This window comes from Pangasianodon hypophthalmus, chromosome 20 (assembly GCF_027358585.1).
Source record: "Pangasianodon hypophthalmus isolate fPanHyp1 chromosome 20, fPanHyp1.pri, whole genome shotgun sequence".
Lineage (NCBI taxonomy): Eukaryota > Metazoa > Chordata > Actinopteri > Siluriformes > Pangasiidae > Pangasianodon > Pangasianodon hypophthalmus.
The window spans coordinates 5,029,696-5,054,134 of record NC_069729.1 but is presented as its reverse complement, the minus strand read 5'-3'; the positions used below and the strand labels follow the sequence as shown (position 1 = coordinate 5,054,134).

The 24,439-nt window shown below is 37.3% G+C and overlaps 1 protein-coding gene and 1 long non-coding RNA gene across 4 annotated transcripts in view; both read left to right on the top strand.

Moving 5' to 3' along the window:
• The window catches only part of fhit (fragile histidine triad diadenosine triphosphatase), a 246,872-nt gene that overhangs the window by 79,829 nt on the left and 142,604 nt on the right, over nucleotides 1-24,439 (top strand). For 2 of the 3 annotated variants that reach the window (XM_053226916.1, XM_034314082.2), the window contains exon 3: nucleotides 3,489-3,596. In XM_053226916.1, coding sequence (XP_053082891.1) covers nucleotides 3,491-3,596 — 106 coding nt within the window. In that variant the 5' untranslated portion in view covers nucleotides 3,489-3,490. Of the gene's footprint in view, nucleotides 1-1,886; nucleotides 1,911-3,488; nucleotides 3,597-24,439 lie in introns of all 3 variants that reach the window. The other variant, XM_053226915.1, reaches the window with a different exon arrangement.
• The window catches only part of LOC128317082 (uncharacterized), a 44,057-nt gene continuing 23,255 nt past the window's right edge, over nucleotides 3,638-24,439 (top strand). The window contains exon 1 of the long non-coding RNA XR_008300565.1: nucleotides 3,638-3,673. This is a non-coding gene — a long non-coding RNA (uncharacterized LOC128317082). The remainder of the gene's footprint in view (nucleotides 3,674-24,439) is intronic.

Sequence of the window (24,439 nt, the reverse complement as noted above, 5' to 3'; positions counted from 1 at the left end):
ACCTGTACTGGTTTTGATTCAGCGAAAAACAACTATGCTTTGCACCTGTATGTTGAATGAGTCATTCTGTTGCACCTGTCAAATTGGTAAAATTGCTAACTATGTCTTTGTGTACATCGTTACCAGTGCATGAGGGTGCATTGGTTGCCAAATAATGAACGGTTTGGCTTGACAGTTGTAGTCCCTGGAAACAAAAGAAGCCTCCATTATTCCTATGCAGTTTGGCTTGCGAATGCATAGCCCCTTTATAAAATATTCTCTTCACACTATATGGAGAGTTCCATTGATTTGTGTTTCTTTCCTCTGAACCATATGTTTACATTCGCTGCTCCTAGGCATGGGTGCCCGACCCCATCCACAGCTTTCTGAGCATGTGGCCCACAGGGGAAACAAAAGTGATTTTCTAAACGTGTTCGTCTGTGCCTCTGCTGCAGTTTGGGCCAATACTTATTCAGGGGCTTGTCTTTAAAATGCCACTGATCAGATGGACCTTTTGAATGAGGAGGGTTTCTTTTTTCCTTTCTTTTTTTTTTTTTTAAATCAAAAAGCATTGGCTTTGATTATACAGAATTACGTAGAGTGTAATTCTGTAGAATCGAAGCCAATGCTTTTTATAGCTGTCACTAAAGAAGTGGTAATGTAGTAGAATGTGCATATGCAGTTTGAATGAAAACCGAAACTACTGTTAGATTTGCTGTTATAGAAAATTAATCAACTCCTTCCGACTGCAGAATTTAACAGCCCTGTTTTTTAAAAATGCATTAAAATAATATAGTAAAATATTATTTGTTTACGTGCAAAACAAGTGGTTTAAAAGACAAATCTCAGTGTTGTGGTTATCTTACCCTCATCTCATGTTTGTGCTTTGTCTAATGTATCAGATCAGATTCAGCACATTATCTAAATGTCAGGATAGGGTTTGTAAGTACAGTGAGAACTGTGCAAATGCCAAAATTGTTAGAGCATGACTAGGATAGGGGGGAAACCATAATAAAATGATGTCTGTAATTCCTGTGTAATAAAATAAATAAACTCTTAGTGTGATCTAGCACGAATAACAATACACACATTTACCAACATTGCCAATTCTTATGAAAAATACCAAGGTTAATTAGGGGTTAGGGACTGGGATAGTGTTTGTACCTGCGCTAACGATGTTATTCTTATAAAAACAAGTGAAATCCAACAATGTCGCCCTCACTTTGTTCACATTCATACCTATTTCTGATTGCATTTCAGACAACAGCTTTGTTTTTTTGTGTAACGTAAAAGCATGTTTTTCTTTAGTTCGAGGATTACTGTATCTGACGGTAAATGGTATATCACAAACTGCTTGAGGCGTCCTGGATTTGTCCGATTACAGCGGTGTAACGGTACTCTCCGGGCTCAAGGTTACAGATAAGCGTTAAACACGTGATCTCTTTGTGACCCTGGTCGTAATACCTACGTGAGCCGCAGATTTAACCGCTCGCGGCAGGTACGGCGTCCCGGCTCTGTGGAAAAACACATTAGATTACAAAGATGATAACTGATTACCCAAGAGAGGTGTATTTTTCACATGCACACAAACACACACACTTGAAACTGCACATATACACACACACACAACCCTCTAGAGGCTTATGCCTGCCCACAAAGACGTGATCAAACCTGACATGCCGGTGAATTGATAATGCTGGCCGTTAAGAAACATGTAAACGCTTATTAATTGGATCATTGCGATGTGAGCGCTAAACTAATTGCAGCATTCTGACTCTTAATTGCCGAATGGCTGGATTCTGTTTAGAATGCAAATGGCCGAGACAGCTGGTGCACAGACGCTTTCTGTTCTTTCTTTCCTTCTTCTTTTTTCTCCTCATCCTTTGCTTATTTGGATCGTCTTCCAGGACGGCATCCAACACACAGTCAGGGTTTGTGCTCGTTCCCGTAATGTGTGTGTTTGCATGCGGGTATTTGTGTTGTTGGGTGGGCTCGTGTGCATGCTTTCTGTGAGAGACAGAGCGAGCATGGAGAATAAAACACTCTCTCATTATCTCCAGGCCACAGCCTTGCTCTTCCACTGCTCCCCCAAGACCAGACAGTGGGTACGCATAATCACACAGGCCTAATTTAACCCCATTACAATAATTCATGCACATGTAGGAAAGAAAATAAATAAATAAACGCGACCAACCTCTGCCACTCATTACATATAATTAAATCGAGAGGAAACAGTCATGGTCACATGCCAAATTATTTCACTCTGGTCTATTTTTGTTTTGTCGCTGTGAATCCAGCACAGCACTGATTACAGTTTTGTTAGTCTCTCCCATTTTTGTAGAAAAATCGCAATTTCTTGTTGCCTTCTTGTCTCAATTTTTTTTAATCACTTGGATATTCATACCAAATTGAACCAGGTGCTTTATCTCCGCAGATCAGCCTCAGGGCACCAGATCCAGATGCGACAGCGGCAGTACATTTTTAGCCTATTGATCTGATCTGCGAGCTTCCCGCATGCCGTAAAAAGAGACCGTCGATATGTTTGTTAGAGCGAGGAGCAGAATAGGCCTCCCGGTGACTGCGAATCCCTTTGACACTTTATGGATCTTTCTTTGTCTGCCATCCTGTCTTTTTTTTTTTCATTGACGGGACTTGGCGAGATGCTTTAAAAATAGCCTGGTTCTGTTTGTTTGTCTGAACGCATCTATGGTAAGCACGAGTCTCTCAGCAGCTTGACTGAGCAAGTGAACTCTGCTCTCTCCTCCCTTGTGCTTCCGGCCTGATCAGCATGTGATGTGAAGTGTTAATGAGATTTTCTTAATAAAAACATAACGAGCATAATGGTGTAATAGTGACTCTGTATCTCCTAGTAATGATATTGTATTATTATTATTATTATTATTATCATCTTTCTTTTTTTACTCCAACTTTGCTTAAAAAGATCTGACTCTCTTCAGGTTCAGTGGTCCCCCCCCCCTCTCTCTCTCTTTCTCTCTCTCACTCACTCATCATCATGAGTCTCTTCATTGTCTTCTCTATTTTTAAGCTCTTCTCTTCCACTCTTTACACCTTCTCTCCTTTCTGTTTCACTACTCTTAACCTCTCTCTCTGTTTTTCAATCTCTCTCTTTCTCTCTCTCTCTTATACTTCCCCTCTCTCTCCTGATTTTCAATGTATCACTCTGTCTCTTTACCTCTTTTGCTCTTGTCTCTTTCTGTCTGCTTCTTTTTACTCCAACATTGCTTAAATATGTCTGACTCACTCACTCACTCACTCACTCACTCACTCTCTCTCTCTTCAGTTTCAGTATTTCTGACTCCATTTCTTTCTTCATCTCTCTCTCTTGTTCTCTCTCTTGCTTTCTCATTTCCCTCCTGTTCACTGATGATTTTCACTTTCTGATAGTTCAGTAATAACTGCAAAAGAATCAGAGGGTAAAGCTGTTGCCACTTGTTGTGCTATCTTTGTTTCTTTGTCTCTCATTCTCTCTCTCTGTCATTTCTTCACAGCCATGGCTACATTACGCTTTGGGCAGCACATTATAAAGGCATCAGCTGTGTTTCTGCAAACAGACCTGTCTTTCGCTCTGGTTAATCGGAAACCTGTGGTGCCCGGCCGTATCCTTTTATGACCTATTTTTGCCCAAAGTATTAGTGACAATCTGCAGTACAATGTTCTTCAGCTCAAAGAGCAGGTAGGATGCTTGTCTTTCTCATACACACATACACACATGCATGAGAACACTGTGTACTCTATAGTGGTGTCACTGTTGCTCAGCAACAGGTCTGAGTCCAGTTTGACCTTCAGATTGGGTGGTGTGTATACAGATGTTTACAGAGAGGCCCTGCAAGGGAGAAGTTCTCTGGAGGAACAAGAAGAGCTGCTGAACTGGAGAAAAACAAATCAGGGGCTGTATTTACAAAGGCTCTTATCCCCTAAGCAGCACTGAAAGAGTTTATCCATAAAATCTACTCACAAAACTTGTAGTGATGAATTCATAAGCTAACAGGAAGGGCGGGGCCAACTCAGTTTCTAGGAATGTTACCTGAATGTATATCAGCAGTGATTGGTTGATGTGGTAGTGGGAGCATAAAAAAAAACTCACTTTGTCATACTCACTTATAATTCTTCTGTTTCATATGATATGTAAAACTGTAAAACTGCTGCCATTTTGAAGACCACATATAACTGCTGCCATTTTGAAGACCGCTGTATAACTGCTGCCATTTTGAAGACTGCTGTATAACTGCTGCCATTTTGAAGACCGCTGTATAACCGCTGCCATTTTGAAGACCACGTATAACTACTGCCATTTTGAAAACTACTGTATAACTGCTACCATTTTGAAGACCACGTATAACTACTGCCATTTTGAAGACCATGGCATAACCGCTGCTATTTTGAAGACCACGTATAACTGCTGCCATTTTGAAAACTACTGTATAACTGCTACCATTTTGAAGACCACGTATAACTACTGCCATTTTGAAGACCGCTGTATAACCGCTGCCATTTTGAAGACCACGTATAACTACTGCCATTTTGAAAACTACTGTATAACTGCTGCCATTTTGAAGACCACGTATAACTACTGCCTTTTTGAAAACTACTGTATAACTGCTGCCATTTTGAAGACCACGTATAACTACTGCCATTTTGAAAACTACTGTATAACTGCTGCCATTTTGAAGACCACGTTATAACTGCTGCCATTTTGAAAACTACTGTATAACTTCTGCCATTTTGAAGACCGCTGTATAACCTCTGCCATTTTGAAGACCACTGTATAACTTCTGCCATTTTGAAGACCGCTGTATAACCGCCGCCATTTTGAAGACCACTGTATTGCTGCCATTTTGAAGACCGCTGTATAACCGCTGCCATTTTGAAGACGGCATATAACTGCTGCCATTTTGAAGACCACTGCATAGCCTCTACCATTTTGAAAACTACTGTATAACCGCTGCTATTTTGAAGAGCACTGTATAACCGCTGCCATTTTGAAGACCACTGTGTAACCGCTGCCATTAGAGGACCACTGTATAACCGCTGCTATTTTGAAGAGCACTGTATAACCGCTGCCATTTTGAAGACCACTGTGTAACCGCTGCCATTTTGAGGACCACTGTATAACTGCTGCCATTTTGAAAACTACTGTATAACTGCTAACATTTTGAAGACCACTGTATACCCACTGCCATTTTGAGGACCACTGCATAACTGCCACAATTTTAAATACTACTGCATAACCACTGGCATTTTGAGGACCACTGCAGATACTTCCTGTCATGCTGCCTCAAAGCTATATTAGCTAGCTAGCTACAACTAGGACAACTGGCAAGACAACTAGGAAATCTGTCTCAGCAGCAAGAATTGCCAACATTTGCAAAAGTTAGTAAAACACAAACCAGAAAAACACAAATTTGGTAAGCTAAAAAATAAAGTTTGGCTAATTGTCAAAATATACATGCCATGACAAGAGTTTAATTTAATCTACATTTTAACTAGAGTATGGATTTAACCAGCCCTCTATTGTAGTTGAATAAACTCAAGAGTAACTATGAATTTGTGAACATCTAAAAGAAAACGATCAGATGGTGTGTGGTTTGAATAAGGCTTTGATGTGTAACAGGACTTGCAGGATATATTCCGTATATATACACTTTGCTCATATGAGTAGCGGAGATGTCAAAACCTTGATTAATTCTTCTAGGAGGTAAAGTGACAGCCGCAATACCCACACAATCAGGATGATACATTATTAAACCTCGTTGTCATTAAATATTTCAAAGAGATGAACTCCAATGCGCCATTAAACACCTGTAGCAGCCACTTAGGATTGTTCGTGATTATGGCTTAATGATCTAGGAGTTCTCTGGACTATCTCTAATTTTGTGCAGGTTTAGGAGTTGCTTTTATAACTAAAATGATTTTGAAATTATTGAAAATTAGGATAAATGTGCCTATTTTTTAAGAGTTTCCCTAAATCAGCCAGTTGGAAGCTACAGTTAGCCTTAAGATTGTTTATAACTGCATCCTCTAATTGGTTTATATGTGCTCAAGGCTTTCACAGCCAAAATACAAAAGCCCTTCGAGAAATGTGTGAAGAATACAAACTGCCCCAAATCATCATTTGTACCTGCACCTGTCCTCCTGCCTGAAACAAAATGCTGCTTTTTTGTCTATTAATCTTATTGCTCAAGGTGCTAATGTAAACCTTGAATATATTAGCATGATTTCCAGCACTGATTTGTTTAAATAATTCACTGTTTTTTTTTTTCCTCTGGAATGATAATCAGTCCTTGGCTTTTGTCTGAGAGATGTTCAAGTGCTGTTCTAGCTTATGTAAGCCCTCCTCATTTTGATTAGGTGCATATGGAAATAGATTTCTTGCTGTATTGTAAGGCATTGCTATACACTCCTAAAGACTTGAGAAGGTGCAGCATTCTGGAGCCATGAGGAATACATTAGCATCCTTTAGACAAATCTAAGCCTGAGAACTCTTTCTTTCTGCTAAACTTCATGATCATTGAGATGTTAAAGGGCAAGGCTTGGATGTACAGATGCAAGGGCGAGAGAGAGAGAGTTATGTGAAGTATGTGCATAAACTTCTTCACCTCCACAATCAATTTTTGACACAGTGGTGGCTCTGGTGTTGGTTCAGGGAGCTAGCAAATCTTGTTGCTCTATCTTAAATATTCCAGTTGGTGCAGGATATTGGCTGAAAGCATTTCTCCTGATGAGAATCAGCAAACTGTCACTGCACTGTCACAGTTCTCATGTAGTATTATCACAAAAGACAAAAGCGAAGAACACTCATACAACCATTAATGGTGTTCTGAATGATTGGCAAAATTCATTTTAAAAAGAAAATGTATTAATTCCTTGAACTTAAGTGTCTGTACGAATGTGAGTCACCATGGTGGAGGCATATATTTGCTGAAAAAAATCTGAAATCTCTTCATTAGCCAAATGTTCACAGTACACAGAATAGTCAGGATATTCAACATATATGCAACAACATGCAGCATACAACACATACATATATGATATGTTACATGCTTATAACATATAACTATACCAAAACAGACCAATCAATCTAGTATGAAAACTAGTGTGTACATTGATACTGATATTGATACAGAAATGGGTAACCTACTTAGTATTAAGCAATCAGGAGCCTCAGTAAACATTTTATTTGCTCAGTTTCTTGGCTGCTCACGTGCTCCTAGAAGGGAACTCTTTATGCTGTGTTTTATGTTTAAGTTGTTATAGCATTTAAATAGTATATTTAATTGAGAGCATGAGGCTGGCAGACTCGAGTAGACAGAGCGGTATCAGCGAGCGAGGTCATTAAAAATGAATGTGCGTCTCAGTGCTTAGTGCTCGCAGAACTGAACTGCTCTCTCTCACTTGAGACAGTATCTGCATGTACGCTTCACTGCTCCACGCTAGCGAATACCTTTTGTGTGCGCGCAGTCCACATCACCCTGAGCTCATTTTAATGACTATGCTGTCTGTTAAAGATACTGTTTAAAGACCACAATGTTTTATCAGGTTACTTGTATTTACTTGATTTGATTTCCATTGAGAAAAACATCCAGATCGCTGCCATTTCCTGTCATCTGTTTATTAGTGCAGTAACATACACTAGGCTTAGTTCACATAGTATCACATGGTTTTGGAAGTTGGTAGCAGAACATTTTTTTTTTTTTACAAGTATCACACCAATACCTCATACCAGTATCTGTATTGATGCATCTCTAATAGTCAGAATCTAATCTCAAGGTTAAAACTAGAAACTGCAGGAGCAATAGGAACTAGGAGAGCAGTGATCCCCAACAAGAAAACAATGATTAATGCTAAGATGGCTCAGATTTTGCAAAGAAGCAACATATAAATATAAACAGTTGAGTACGAAACTTTGCATCCCCCATGGTTTCTGTGTGGAAACTGTATGTCTACTTCACAATGAAGGGAAAATACACTGATAAGATGTTTTTCGATGACCTAGTTTAAATAAAGCAGTGTGTCTAGCCGAGTTACAGCTGAGAGGGTCCGAAATCTTCTCAGAGAACGTAAGTCTATGTGTAGTCTATGTTTTTATACCACACATTATTGGTTCTCTGTGTTGGTGTAATTAAGGAGCTACAGTGTGTCTCAGGAGATTTGTATCTATGTGTAGATTGTATGTATGTGTCTCCATACCATTTTAGTGTCTCACTGAGATGTGGTACCTGCACTAAGTATGTGGTGATTTTGATCAAACCTGCTACTGCGGTCTGATATTTGGATATGTGACAGCTTCGGCTGCTATCGGATTCCTGAAGCTCCTTTGAATGCCCTTCTGATTCCTTAGAAACACACCACAATGGAATGTTAGAGTTCTTTATAGTGAAGAGAAGCTGATAGGCTTTGCATGACATGGTTCGAGTTGGCATGCCTCTTAGCACAGTCTGAACTCATGCTGTAGGCCTGGAAAGGTTGAGTCTATCTTGTTTTCTCCTTCCAGTTTCTTTCAAATTTGGTTGGAGAGTAAAGTTCAGTAAATCTGACTTTAAAACACACTCCCACATGGTAACAAGGTATGGCATTCTAAGGGGTTATTCAGTTTTACTCTGTAAAGAGGTATTTGTGAATCGAAGCAATCCTTACTGAACTCTTCAGTGATGCAGAATTTGTATTAATAAATACATTAGGGGGGAACTTGGATCATTTTGTTATTTTTTTCCTTTTCTGAGCTGACACATCCTTTCTGTCCTTGCTCAAAAGGTATTACACAATGTATATGTTCTTTAGTCGATTTTATTATTATTTCTTATGTCAGCTTGTTTTTTTGTAATTGCTTTTGTGTTCACAAGTGTGGATTTGCACAGACTACAAAAGTCATTTGGTTTTCTAGTTTTGCCACCGAAAAGGTTAGGTTAGTATGAGCTAAGCGTAGGAAGTAAACTATTTGGATGCAGTAATAACATAGTTCAGTGGAAAGCATCAACAGCAAAAAGATATTAATACCATCAGCAAACAATAAAGAAAGAAATCAATTCTCACGACACGTCAGTTACACAAGTAGACTCTCAACACAATCCCTCAGTGCCACTTGAGCATAAAATTCATATACTAGCTTCCAGGCAACAGTAATCAACAGTCAGATTCATTTGACAATAAGTGTCTATTCATCTTGTTAATTTACCCACAAATCCATTATGGGATCCGTGCAGCCAGAGAGCGCTTAAGTAAACACTATAAAATCCCCGTCGGAACATTTTACCAGCCTATGTATCACCTATATGGGACAGCCACTCTCTTGTATCAGCAAAGGCAATAGCCTATTCAAGATGTTGCTCGATACAGATGCCGCTCAAATGGCCCTGTTTTGGAAATATACGAGACGTTCATGACAGTTACTTAAGCTTTGGCTTGCACAGAGCTCACACCGGCCTCCCAGGTAGAGTTCAGTGGCATAGTCCTAGCTCTGTGCCAAAACTAAAGTAATAGTAATTAGAATGTGTTCAGAGACAGATGTCAGAGAAGTCATCCAGCAAGTGAGACAAAATCATGAGTACAGAAGAGAAAAGCTGCAGGGGCTGGTTGTACTGGTTGTAGTTTCAACAGCTAAATAGGTTGAAGGATCAATATTTAGAGAGCACTTTACATGTAAGCAAAAGGATATTTTTAGTGTTTGGTTTTTTTTTCCCAAATGAATTTTTGTATGAAAAAAAAAAAAACCACAAACTATCCACATGATTCTACAAATGTCATGTTTTGCTCCTATCAAGTGTACAAAGCACACACATAATCAAAGCAATTCATACAGAAATAATCCCTTAAACTCTGAGGACCGGTCAGCAGCACAGTTGCCAGATCTCACAAAATTTCTAGCCCAAGTGCATTAAAAAATGCACAAAATGCCCTGAAACTAGCCCAAAAAAGTTCAGGCATTGGAAAAGGAAAGCAAATATTTGTCTACTTTTTCTCAGTCTTTGTGTAGGAAATGAGTTCACCGTGGTGTGCGCGTTTCTTCAGTATCTGCAAAATGTCTTATTTTATCATTGTCTTTATCCACTCCATAATTCCCTTTTCCCTTTGCTATATGTCTTACAACAGAAATGGTTCATAGATGCTGTCTGTACTTCACTTTCCCTTTGTTTGCCATAGCCAGTGTTCGATTTAATTCTGATTATTTGCTTTAAAACAAGATCTTGGCTGCAGGCTTGCTTTTTCTACTTGCAATCTTATTCCAGCCCAATTTAATGTTAATTTTCCAGTAGAGTTATAATTGTATAACCCTCTGGGTAAGCGTGATGAATAACATAGCTAGAAGTGCTTATTTAGAATGTATTTTCCTTTTACTTTCTTTATGGAAAGTGTCCAGGCAGTGATTTATTTAACATTACTTTTCTATCTGGGTGTCTGTCATATGTGTGCTAGTTTATTTTATGCTAATTTGGCCAATGGTACAATGGAGGGAAGACCTCTCTCTGTCTCATTTTCTGATTACCTGAATCATATCACTCACAGAGAATATTATACACATGTATAATACACATACACATTTTTATAAGTTAGCCACACTTCAAAGCAACAGGGATTAGCATAAAAAACTAATGCATTAGCCATAACTAGCTAAAATTGTCCATTGAAGCATTATTTCAGTAAGAGCTATTTTCAACTGAGGATGTGCAGACAGAGAGACTACTTAAAATGAACTATTAATAGATATTTTCGACTACATTTTAATATTAATATTTATATTTATATAAATATATATTATATAATATTTATATATCCATCTGTAAAGATGGACATGCTATTTAATAATTCATAATGCTCATGACATTTTGTGCTACCAGTGTGAACTTTTTCCCCTCCTCTGAACTTGTGTGTTCTTCAAAATCCTTTATGTGTATTCATATTTATTCATGATCAAGCCAAGGCATAGGATCCAAGCCTGCTAGCCAGATTGTATGAGCTAATACATGTGGTGATTATTTTTGCATTGTTTCTGAGATGAGTTTTTGCTTGGATGTAGTAATTACAATTTTAACTTCAGATGACTTTCAGTGACCATACAATGATGAGGACTGGAATAGTAGAAACCTCTCATGGGTTGCCATCAAAGAAAAACAAATTGTATCTGAAAGGAGAAACTATAGCAATGATTTGAAAAAGGCGAAATAAGAGAAAGAATAAAACTCCAAAACTCTCGCCGTTTGATTAATCATCTCCCCACTGAATGCATTAATCTATCCAATACTCCAAATAGCAGATTGCTAGAGATCTAGTAATCCTATTAAAATTCATAATTAGCAATGTGCTCTGTTCTTCCTGTGGTAGAAAGTGGAGGGAGGGAACATTCACAATTAATTCCAAAACAATTCCTCTCATTATCACTCCATCTTCACGGCACCGAAGCCGGCAGGAGCGCGACATGGGATTACTGTGGCAGGGTAGTGTGTTTAGTGTGTGGAGTGTTTGGGGAACAGTGTGGTGTCACTGTGGTAAATGTCAACAGCGGGTGAGGCTCTTTCACCGGCCGTCCACTCCACAGGAGGAGACTGAAATCATGGACGACAAGGCACATGAAGGGAGGTCAATAACCAAGGGCTGATTTAAACAGTGGCCTCTGCTGTTTATGTCCAATGGAGACCACGTCCTTTTGTCTATGTCTTTGTCAGGCATACTGACTGTACACTCCTTATACTGTCGATACATTTCTCCATCCAGATCTGATGAGGAATTTCCACATATATGCACACAAGGATAATGGTTTTTGTGTTTCATTCACTTGTGAGAGAAGGAATGCTAAATGGTAACCCCAGTCCTTATTATTATTGACCTCATTTAATACATTAATTATGACCTCATTTACTACATAATTATCTCAACTATGATTCGGTATGAATCTTTACAGTAACATCTCCTATCAGCTCTGGTGCAGGTGTGAGAATAATTGCTATAATCCTGAACATAATGTTTACCAGCCCCTAATTATAAAGCCCTAATCCCGGCCCCTAATTCCAGCCCTCCAGTCTCAGCCCCTCATCTTAACCCCCTAATCCCAGCATCCAACATTAACCTTCAAATCTTTTCACAAATTTGTAAATGTGAGACTTTTTTTTCCCAGTTTCCTGTTTGAACTTTGTCACTTCTTGGCTTGTGCTGTGTTTTGGGTGGAGATGCGTGTTTGCATGATGTGTGTGAGAGATATTTATCTTCTTGTTTGCGCTGGAGCTTGTTGATATCGGTATCTTTGCAGAACCAAAGCCCTTTACCGCCTCTGTTTACTCAGGCTTTTTTATGATGTGCAAATGAGGAGCTACATTGTGTGATTTAAAGATATTCACTGTGTCCAATTGGTTGCATTGTTTACTGCTTTGGCTCGCCGTTCCAGCAAACAGGTGCGATTAAACAGTGTTTATGCATCCACATGTGCTGTTTTTTGTACAGTGTGTATCGTTTGTAGATTTGATTTGATAGTTGTCTCTTTGCTTTGGATGTGTTGGCATTTTTGTTTCTTAGATACGTTTGTGTTTGGATGTGCATTGGACCCTGTGGTGCTGATGTGTGTATTGTGTAGTACCCCCTCCCAATATTCCCCTTCCCCTAAAGCGTATTTGTGAGCCTACATGTCTGTAGCTGCATGCACCAGCTTTCGCTGCCCCTCCTTTTTCCTCTCCTCATTCTTTCACCCCAGACGTCCCTCTGCTGCATGGATCACTGTGCTTTTGTGCCTGGAACCAGATGGGGGGAGAATTCAGGTCATTGGATATATGAAGCTGTAGGAATCGATTATTTTTTTGGGTTGCTGTGTGGGAGTGGAGTGGAGCTCCAGCAGTGGGCACTGCTAGGCATTATCATGCCCACTCACAGTGTGCCCTCGCTGGGTTAGGGCAGACCTGATGGAGTCATGGAGAGAGGACAATGTTAGCGAAGTTCATCTATCTTTCTGTCTGAGTTTAACAATATTATCTGTGTAACACTTTTCATAACATGCTTTGTCACAAGGCTTACACTATTGAACAATCCAATGGCGACACTGCTGAGAGAGAAAACTGGCCATGATATAATAAAGACGAGACCTTGAGAAAAAGCACGTCTCCAAAGGGACGCTCATTTTTCCTCCTCCTGGCACATGTATCGACTGTGTATACATGGAATTGATTAAACACTAGAGAAAGGAACAAATTGTGACTAACTTGCCGAGCATCTTGAGCTCTCTGCCGCATGGCCACCCACACTGTGTGCATTTGACCCATTATAACAACTCAGCATGCAAATTTCCCAGAAATTTTTCTGCATAAAAGTTTCTTGATGACTGAGAATTTTCTCTACGAAGCGTCTAACGTTACTTCAGCCACCCAGACACAAAAGCGCAGCTGTGCTTGAAGCAAAATGACCTCATTTACTACAGTTATTATAATTATCTCAACTATGATTAGGTGCGAATCATCATGGCAACATTTCCTATCAGTTCTGGTGCAGGTGTGAAAATAATTATTATAATCCCGAACATAACTTTTTGAAGTAGTGAGTGTGAAGAATTGAAGCAAACTGTCAGGGTTACTATAGTAAACAAACACTAGTATGTGTCATCTAATTGCATTAAAAAACGAATTGAGGTACAGATTGTAATCATTGGCATTTGAACTAATTAAACAGAATGAAAAAGACAATGACAACAACAACAACAACAAAAACAACAACAATAATAATAATAATAGTCGCTTGCCTTGCACCTCCAGTGTTGGGGGTTCAAATCCAGTTTGCATGTTCTCCCCGTGCTTCTGGGGTTTCCTCCAGGTACTCCGGTTTTCTCCCCCAGTCCAAAGACGTGTTGTAGGCTGATTGGCATCTCTAAATTGTCGATAGTGTGTGAATGGGTGTGTGAATGTGTGTGTGATTGTGCCCTGCGATGGGTTGGCACCCCATCCAGGGTGTCGCCTGCCTTTTGCCCCGAGTCCCCAGGCTCCCCACGATCCTGTATAGGATAAGCAGTACAGAAAATGGATAGATGGGTAATAACAACAACAACAACAACAATAATAATAATAATAATAATAATAATAATAATAATAATAATAAAGTTCATAGTATAATTGTGTTCATAGTATAATTTTCCAGTTATTTGAAAAAAAGATTTATTTTCATTTTTCATATAAATGTAAAAATCATTTACATAATTGCCATTGACAGGAACAATTAAACCAATTTAAAACAATAAAACTAAAATTACAGCTAATTTCTCTTTCTCGCTGCCTTACACCCTCCCGCCTGTCCCTTGTTTTCTCTCTTTTTTCTTTCCGCACACACACACACACACACACACACACACACACATTACACAAAGCATTTATTGTCATGCATGTTTTGTTCACTTTTTTTGTAAACATTTCACACAATTTCAAAGGGACTTTGAACGCAATAAGACTGACTCCAAATACAAAAGTTGAGATGTTTATTGTTAATTTTTTCTTCTTGGATCTAAAAAGAACAAAAGAATTAATTCAAAAGTTTCTAAGAGGAGGAACATTTTAGAATTGTGGTGCGACCCGTCGTGAAGCGGAGTTACTGTTACCACCCTAAAGTTGATTATTTTCCAATAACAGCAATATCCCATCATACTTTGTATCCATTTATAGTTACATTTAATGTTGTGGAATGCTGTAATAGATAAAAACAGCTGTTTCCTCACCAGCCACTTTCTTCCTCTGTCTTGAAGTTAATAATAAGAATCCAGCTTGTCATGTTACTGCAAAACCAGAAAGCACAAAGTTCTCTGTCTCATAGTGGAAAACTTACTGACAGTTACAGAGCATTGACACTAGAGCCTCCTTCCATAAATGTAAAATAAATGTCTCCTTACAAAAAACTTCACCACATCAATGATTATACATTTCTCTTTATTAAAATAATGCTTTTTTTTTAATCTGTTAATAAATGATCTTAATTATGTTATGCATCTGCATAACTATATAACTATATAACTGCTTGTCACTATATAAAAAAATAACATATTAGAATCACTGCGTTAATATAACCCTTGTATCCTTGCAATTGCTGTCCGAGCTGTGTTGTTATAGAAAATTAATCAATACCACATAGCCCAGTTTAAGGGAGTTTAGGAGTGTAAAAAAATATTTTTCGTGGATTATTGGGATTATTAACTAAAGACCAATACACAGCCAGGGGGAAGAACTGACCAGCAGGTAAATGAGCGTGTATGTTGTATGCCTCTTTCAGAGCTTTGTTTACTGCTTTAGAGAAATGATTCACTCAGCGTTCAAACATTGGTCTGATTTTCTCTGAAGAGACAGTGTATTAAAATTTTAACATGTCTGTTGTCTGCTCTGTCCGAACATCCTAATAACCCTGTGACCATACTGCCCTGAAAAGTTAGAAGTTGTCTCGTATTTTTCTACTACAAAACTTTTATCAGCACCATGCTGAAGCCATTTTTCCGTTTTTATTTGGGGATTTTTTGCCTACCATTATCTCTACAACATTTTTTATCATTCCATTTTATGTCAAGTCTTACATTCGGCAAGGTTTCGCTTTTGTATTACATTGTCCATGTAAAATAGTCGTTACTGTCTCATGGTTTTAGTTATTTAGAAAAGCTAAAATGCAGTTGAGACCCTTCCAAAGTGGCTTAGAAAGTATCAGACGGCATGTTGCGAAGGATTTCTTGTTTGCAGTTAGTCATCAAGACACTTTGAATATGATCCAGAGGTCTTTTCAGGTAGCTCATATTCATTAAGTTCTCCAGACACCAGACTTTTTATCACCAGACTGAGACTGGATTCAGATTGTAAAATAAACATTTTCATTAAAGCCTCTTCACTTTCCCACACGGTAACAGCATACTGATGGTTATCCTTGCTTTATGTTATAACTGACTGGGACAGTGATTCACTGCAGGAAGCTTAAATGCAAGTTAACGTTTCCAGTAACTCCCACTTCACTCCCACTGCTTTGAATTTAATCCACTTCAAAACCCTTGAGGAGAGATTGTCTTAAAACTTGGAAGTTTGGAAAAGTTATGGGGAAAAAAACAACAACAACAAAAAAAACACCTTATGGCTTTACCACACGTTAAGTACCATGTGGTAAAATAGTTTTTCTTTATTGAAGCTGTATTTCATTGTTGGTTTTTTGTCTTCAGGGATATTTATTTTTAAATCATTTAGAATTGATCATTCTCTTTAGTAAAGCTCATTTGGAAATCCCATCCCTGTGATATCCCAATGATTTAGTAAACCCAATATTATTTGCACAATATATCATTTTTATCATCTTGATATAGTCCTTTGCACTGCTTGTATTGCAGAGGATCACTATCAGTCCTTGAATCCATAAATGTGTTATTATGTACTGTGATCTTCCTGACCAATCTCTGATTCTCCAGTAACTCCCTGAATTCACACAACCCAATAAACTTATAATAAATAATGCAGGTGCATCTTTATCTATGTCATATTCAGGATTCACTGTTGTGCTTCTAATACATTGCAAGACAAGACGTAGCAGTATAAAGACAATATAACATTTTGTCCAGATCGTGACTTCCTATTGCCCTTTATTTAGATGTATGTATAATGTGGTTAGTGTTTCTTTTCCTGATGATCTTCCTTTTTTTTAATATTCTACTGTACTTGGCTATAAGCACCGGCTGGGTGGACAAACCATAAATTCATTAACTAGGCCACCAAGGATGTAAAGATTCTTGCCCAGTTAACTCAAAAGTATGACACGATTAGTACATGCAATATAAAGTATGGAAAATAAGTGAGATCCCTAAGAGTGTCAACTTTATCCAAAGCTTTCATCCAGGCCTGATAATGTCTCTAGTGATGAAGCATCGCGTTGACTTCCTCGACAGTGTTTGGTGTATGAGCTGTGCTGTTGTGAGGGAACCCTGTGTTGTGCTAGCAGTAGAAATGCACTGTACCACATTCTGCTCAGTTTTGTTCACTGTTTCCCTTCATATTCCTGATTAAAAAAAGATCAACATCTGTTCTAGCTAATTAAAATGCCTTAAAAAATAGTTCCTACCAACAGGTTGACCACGTCCTCAGTTCCTGTAGGGGAGAATAGTGCAAATTTATGAAGGAAATGGAACGTGTTTTATGTTTAAATTTGCAAAAGTCAGCTGGACGTATATATTTTTTGTTTTTTGTTGTTTGGTCAAGTGACCACTTACCGAATGCCTACCTGGGCGTAGTGATTTTTCCAACCTTGACCTGTTTTCGTCTTCAGAGCACAAATGCCTTTAAAAAGGATGGGGTTGACGTTTCATAAAGATAGTCATCAGTAATCAGTTCTTTTTTCTGTTGTTGGTAAAATCAAGCAGTTCTTAAAGTGAAGTGTTACACTCTCTTATTCCGTTGAGCAAGAATGTATTTGAAGCGTGTTGAATTTCTTGTGAAAATAGAAAAATTGCAGGTCAATCCCAGATTTGTTCCCTCTCAGCATCGCCACACTAACCCCAATGTGCCTCGAATTGTATTTACTTCTAACTTGCACAGGAGACCGAAAAAGTAGTTTTCCTGAATCAAATGCATGTTGACCCTCTTCTGACCACAAAAAGCTCCCTCAGCTCAACAGAGTTGCACTTTAACACTCATTTAAAGTGCTTTACGAACTTTAACAAACTTTCTTTTCTTTTGTTGCTCAACCTCAAGCTCCAACTCTGTGAGAAGGATCAACACTCTATCATCGTTAATGATCTGTGACTTCGCATATAGCATATGGCTCACCCGCAAAGCCATCCACTTTTCATAAAGTCGCTATGTCGCCAGATGATGAGCGAAAGAAGGAAATGAACCAAACACATTACCAGCATTAGTGGAGTCTGGTGGTTGTACAGTCGCATACTGTGTCTCAACCTTTGAGGTCAAAAGATACATTGAGGTCGTCAGTTAAATTTAATAGGTAAAACATTTGGGTTTTTTTCCCTATGGGTTGGTATTTTATATTCAATTATATTCATGTATTCAATTATAATTCTGTTTAGTTTTATTGTTCAGTTATAGTCAGGGATGATGTTATTGTTTTTTCTGTATCACCCCACATTCAGATATTTTTCTTTTTAAAAAGTGTAATGTGATTAGTGTTCAACTAATATTTTATATTTTATATTGTTTATTGTAGTATATTAAACATTTTACTGTAAATTATGAGCATTAGTTAGTTCTGAGTTTTGTAGATGGCTTGGGTTCTTTCTTCCTGTCTAAGGTCTTCTGAGATCATAATATAAATTGAGGGCATGAGTATTATTTTTATTATTTTAAGTATTATTTTTATAGAAAAATAAAAATTTTTTCTTTCTTTTAATACAATGGACAAATGCGAAAGAATCTCAATTATATTCATATATTCAATTATATGCAGTGATTTTTTTTTTCCTATTAATATTTTTCTTTTTAAAAAATTATATAAAACAAAAAAATTTGTAAATAAATTGAACAAATAAATTTGGTAAAATAATAAAAGAATTCATTTAAAAACAAACAAACAAACAAACAAACAAACAAAAACTCTGGACAAATGAAAAAAGCAGAATTATATTCAATTATATTTAATTATTATATTATTCCTTTATATTCTTTTTTTTTTTTGCATTGTCATCTATTTACTATTAGAAGTGTTCTACTAACATTCTATATTATATTAAATATTCTACTGTACATTAACAGCATTAATGGATTATAGTGGTTGTATTTTATAGCTAAACAATTTGGTAACACTTTTCCTCCATAGTTTCGCATTTAAAACATGGAGGAAAAAGTCTGGACAATAAAATAAAATAAAATAAAAATACTGTACATTAAATTGTATTCGATTATAGATTTTTGTTGTTGCTGTTTGATGTCATGACATGAATTGTTTATCATATTCTTTAATATTTGTGAGGCTCTTATTTTTTTAAATCCGGGAACTCCGTGGAATTTTGTCAGGCAACTTTATTTCTTTCACCTTCTCTATCATGTATATGTTAATATAAGCAGAGAATCTATAACTCCAAGATGGTAAAGTTCCCCACTATGGCGTCCCTTTTCATCACATGCTACTGCTGAGTATGATCAGCTGCGCTAACCTCGGTGCTTTTGAGCAGCTTATCAGCAAATATTTGACCTGCACTGACAGTGAGTGATTGCTGATAGCAGAGGCAGAGCTGCTGGTTCACTTTGCCATTAGTATGCCATTATTCATAATTACCCCCCAATGTCAGCCAGACACGGTGCTGAACATTACAACAAAATAAGCAGGTTTGAGGGAAATGGTCTAGCCGGTTAATGCTGGGGTATGAGGTGGCCAGAGGTGTGTGTGTGTGTGTGTGTGTGTGTGTTTGTGTGCTTCTTGGAGTACAGGATATGGTCCTTTTTGTGCCATGAGTATTGCAGCTATATATTACAGAAACATTATGAACAGTCATTTCGCTAAGTAATGTGAAGCTATTCCTGAACTTCTCATTGGTAAGTCTTGATATGACCACCAACATGTGCCATTTCACACACTGTGTATGCTAGAGTTAGCCAGTAGCAAAATGACTTTTTCTGTCAGTGCAGGTCAAATGTTATATAATTAGCATTTTATAAGGTTAAAAGATTGTAAGATTACAGGTTAAGGTTACAAATTATAGTGATTAACAGTCCTAGCTCTCCTAGACACCCATTGAGTCTGCTAGACTGCGCAGCACTTACTGAATTTATTACTTATTTTTGCAAGGTATTACTGCATCACATGAATAATATTACAATACTGAGTATGCTATTCTTGCATAAACTTTGCAACACAATCTAAAATCTATTCATTTGCCAATATAATAATGTGCTGGGCCACCACGAGCCACCAAAACAGCTTGACTGTGCCTTGGCATCGATTCTACACGTCTCTGGAGCTGTACTGGAGCGATGAACAGTGTTCTTCCTAAACATATTCCTTCAGTTGGTGTTTTGATAATGATGATCGAGAGTGCTATCTAATGTTGTCGCTCCAAAATCTTCCATTAGTGTTCATTTGGGTTGAGATCTGGTGACGGTGAAGGCCATAGCATATGATTTACGTTCCTTGTGCCCTTTGGATGGTGGTGGAGTCATCTTGGAGGAAGTGTCTTCAATTATTTTCTCTTATCACTTTTTTCAAAAATTACAAGAAATTTACGTTAGATCAATTTAACTAGCATTAGTGTGAATGGATTTGGAAATTTGTCTTCCCTCATTTTTGGCAATATGGAGGTATATCAATGATGAAGTTCCCTTTAGTCCTGTTTTACTAACTTCATATCGTTGGCTTGGCCTTAAGAGCTTAAAAATGTACACTACACAGTATAGCTAAGTGAAACTTTTTTTGAAACATTATGCTTGTTTTTTGGTTGTGTAATGACACTGTCAGTGGGACGAGAGTCCTTATGAAGCAGGTCGTAGTGCTTGAGATCAGATCCAAAAAAATGTCGGATGACAGAAGTGCCATCTGTCCTGACAAGTGTTCTGTTCTTGGTGCGGATTTTTGGCTCTTTCGTGAACATACTGCTGCTCTGCACAGGGGCCATTATCCACTTTGCAGGCTGAAAGTTAAAAAAACAAGCCGTGCTGTGGGCCTTTCTTCGCTCTGTCATTAGAGGATATGAGGGATGTTATGCCTCGCTGTAGGAGGCATGTGACAGTGATGGAGTAGAGAACATTTTAGTCATTATAGTTAATTTGCATCATTAAAGTTTATTATTCATTATACGTTCTAGTTAATATGCAATTCTGAGGTGAGGGAGAAAGGCACAGCTTTATAGAGCGTCAGATGTATAGGGAATTAATCTTGGCACTGGTGTCAACATAAATTCTAATACGGATAAAGGATAAAAAAGTCTACCAGAATAAAAATATACACCACTTCACACTGTAAAGCAGAGGTTCCTGATCACGGCATAGCCATGTTTTACTGATTAAGCCACACCATTTATATATTTCAGTTATACATGCTGGGTGCTTTTTTCTAAAGCAATACTCATAGCATAGAGCTGTTAGAAAAGGCAACTGACACAATAGTGTATGTTTGCATCAACTGACCAAAAAATAAATGCATGATAGGTGTAGAAGATCAGAGAAAGCTACAACTAAACACACTGTCGTAAAGGCTAAGTCTTGCGAAGTCTTGCTAAGCTGACTCTTACAGATCTCAGTGTTATATCAACATTTCCAGATGTTTGCTTTGTTAAGTAACCTTAGCTTTCGAATTCAGTCAATGTCTTTCAGTTATCAGGGTTTCATCTCTGACATTTGAACTTTTTTACTATGCAATGAAAATCTCAATTTAGCATTTTAAACTGAACTCGATAACTTTTTAAAACAGAACTTGGGTCCACATTACTCTACAGCCTTGATCTGAGGTGATTGAGACTCCTTATTCAACTGTTTGCTACCAAAATTTATGCCTAAATTTAAAGTTTAAATTTTGCACATATTTGGGATGTTGTAATTGTTTAGCAGATTTCCAACAACCTATCAATGGAAGATGTGTTTCCATCAGTTAGACACATTTGTCTCCTTTTTATTCAGGTTGGTCAAGCAATGAAAAGTTCTTGTCTATATATTCTACTCATATTTTCATTCCAACTCTCTCAAAGTCAACATATTTTCATTATTAGCTTCTTAGTTTTAGTAAAAGCTCCTGTGGTGAATTTTCCACCAACTGCAAAAGAATGAACAATATTGTTTTGTTTCCTTTTCTTTTTTCAAGTAAGAGACTCTTCATTTCTTTTTGTCAGTCATTTTAAACTGACCTATTTGAGTTGGGCAGGATTACATTTAGTAGAGGTGACATTAGGTCTACCTTAGGACCAATCAGAATTAGCCAGCTGCTTAACGATCACTAAAATGACTTCTTTCCTGCTCACTCAGCCTCTTTTGCCTGCGAGCAAAAGCCTTTTTAGCATTTTATATACGCTATTTTAATATATTTAGTTTGTGTGCTAGTTCCTTTGCTTTTAAAAACACCCATTACTTACACATGGGCACATTGAAAAGCCAAAGCACTTGTTTCTGACTTAATATACAACAAATTTACAACAAATTTACAACAAAACAGAAATAGACAACAAATTTAATTCGATCTTATTTCTGATGAAATGCCACTGTCTGTGATCTGACATGCCCACACAGTTCTGATCAGGCAGAAAATAGGACTTCTTGTAGCTTTTAGTTATAATTATTGCAGAATAATGTTCTTCATGTCATCCTGTTGTCTGAACAGTTTTATTCTGCCGACTCTCGTTTAGTTCAGAAGGTGTTAGAAATGATATGGCATATGTGAAATCCTAATAATCTTATCAACATGGAAAATGTGCTTTTGAAAGATGGAAAATGTGCTTTTTTTAAACACAATTCCTGTTTTTATTCACTTTCTCACATAGATTTTTTTTATTTTTACTGCATTTGGCTTTTTTGTTACATGGTCACATCTACAGCACATCTTGGTTTACTGGTGCCATTCATCAACACACGTTCATCTGCCTTCATGATTACAGAGTCCAAACCTGTTATTGATGGATTTGTTCGAGTAATTGTCACAGTTTTTTTCTAACATTTTTTTGAATGCTAGATTTGCATAAAGAGTCCGTGGAAATTGTAAAAGCATCTTGCTATCTCTCGTTCTCTTATTTATATGTGTAAGTGCCATATTTGCTGTGTGGGCAAAATGTGTTATGCCAAGAAAATTTTTGCCTCCCTCATGTTGGAATATGCCCATGCAATATGCCTGCTTTTTTCTTAGATTTTGGACAGATCTAGTCTTGCATTAAAACATTTTGATAATAAGATTTTTTTTATTAAGCATTAAGGCTGGTCTTTCCAGAGTTCTAGTATGCTTAAATAAGATACAGCTGTCTAATTTTGCTCATTATGCTTGACGCATTGTATCTTATGCTTCATTTTTTTCTTTTATTTCTGCGCATACAAAACCTGCTGCAACACCATGGCTTTTTAATTGCAAATTTTAAGAGAGAAAAAAGCTGTAGGGTGAAGGGAAGGGTTAGAGGCAAGGATTAGCATGTATAGCTTTTATTATAATTCCAAAGAAATTTCTCTCGCCTGTTAGAATTAACACAAAGGAATACAAATTGTGCTGACTAGCATTATTCTGTATTGAATGTGGGTGGATTTTGCAGGTTGTCCTTGTCCATACTATACTCCTGGGCAAAAAAAGAGCCTAGCCCAAAATGGCTATCTAATGGTTATCTAATGCAGGTTTTGTGTCTAGAAAACGTGTTAAAATGTCATTGCTGTCTCATAAAAACATCAAAGACAGAATGAAGTTTTTGGCAGAATATGGAAAGTTTGATTCAGAGTGGTTCAGTAGAGTTGTGTGGAGTGATGAATCATGATTTGAGTTGCATGATGATGCTCCAGAGAGATGTCTTCTAAGACCTGCTGAGAAATACAATAGTGAATGCATCTGTACCACAGTTAAGCATGGAACAAGAGGTGTCATGGTGTGGGGAGCCTTTCAGCTGCTGATACTGGTGAGCTGCTTCACCATGAAAAGTCAGTTAATGCTTTGGAATACAGGGGAATATTGCAAAAGTGGCTTGAAACGTCCGTCAGGTCCCTTTTTTTTTTAGTCTGGTCACAGTCCAGATTTGAACCCTATAGAGAATATTTGATCTCATATTAAACACAAACTAAACCAGGAAACATTTTTCAGCTACTCATCAACTGTTTGAAGCCATCAGCATTGAATGGAAGAACATTGACTCTTCTTTCTGTAAAAAGCTGTCTGCAACTTTACCCACAAAGCTTAAACATTTAAAGAAATCAAAGGGAAAAGCTATCCCATACTAACTTACTTTATCTAATTGTTTAATTCTTGCTAATTTCCTGACCAATGATTTATTGTTAAGACCATTACAAGCTTAATATTTTGCCATGTTGTGCACATTTGTTTGACGTGTATAGCTAACAACATTTGAAACATTTCATAGAAATATATAGCACTATTATTTATGTGTAATTTCTTAACACCTCTGATTATTTTATTGTTTTATACTTATTATATACTTACCTATAAGTGTATACTTATACTTAACATTTCTCATTATTTCCATTCTTATTTTATTAACACTGTCGTTCCTAAGTAATTATTTACTTGAACACAACTGCACACCTTAACCTTCATGGGGAACTATGGCATGTTACCCTTATTTTTTTTTCCTATTTACTGAATTATTATGGTATAATTACTAATTTAATAACATTTGACTTCATTCCAAAGTGTTGTCATTACTTTACTACTTAATTACCACTACAATTACTGAACTAGTATTTAATCAGGAAATTAACATTATTTATGGATTAATACAACCTGTTATACACTATTTTAGTATGATATGTCCCTTTGATTTCTATATCAACATATTGCTAGAGTATTACCATGTCATTACTGGTTTATTACAGATTACAGCTCGTAC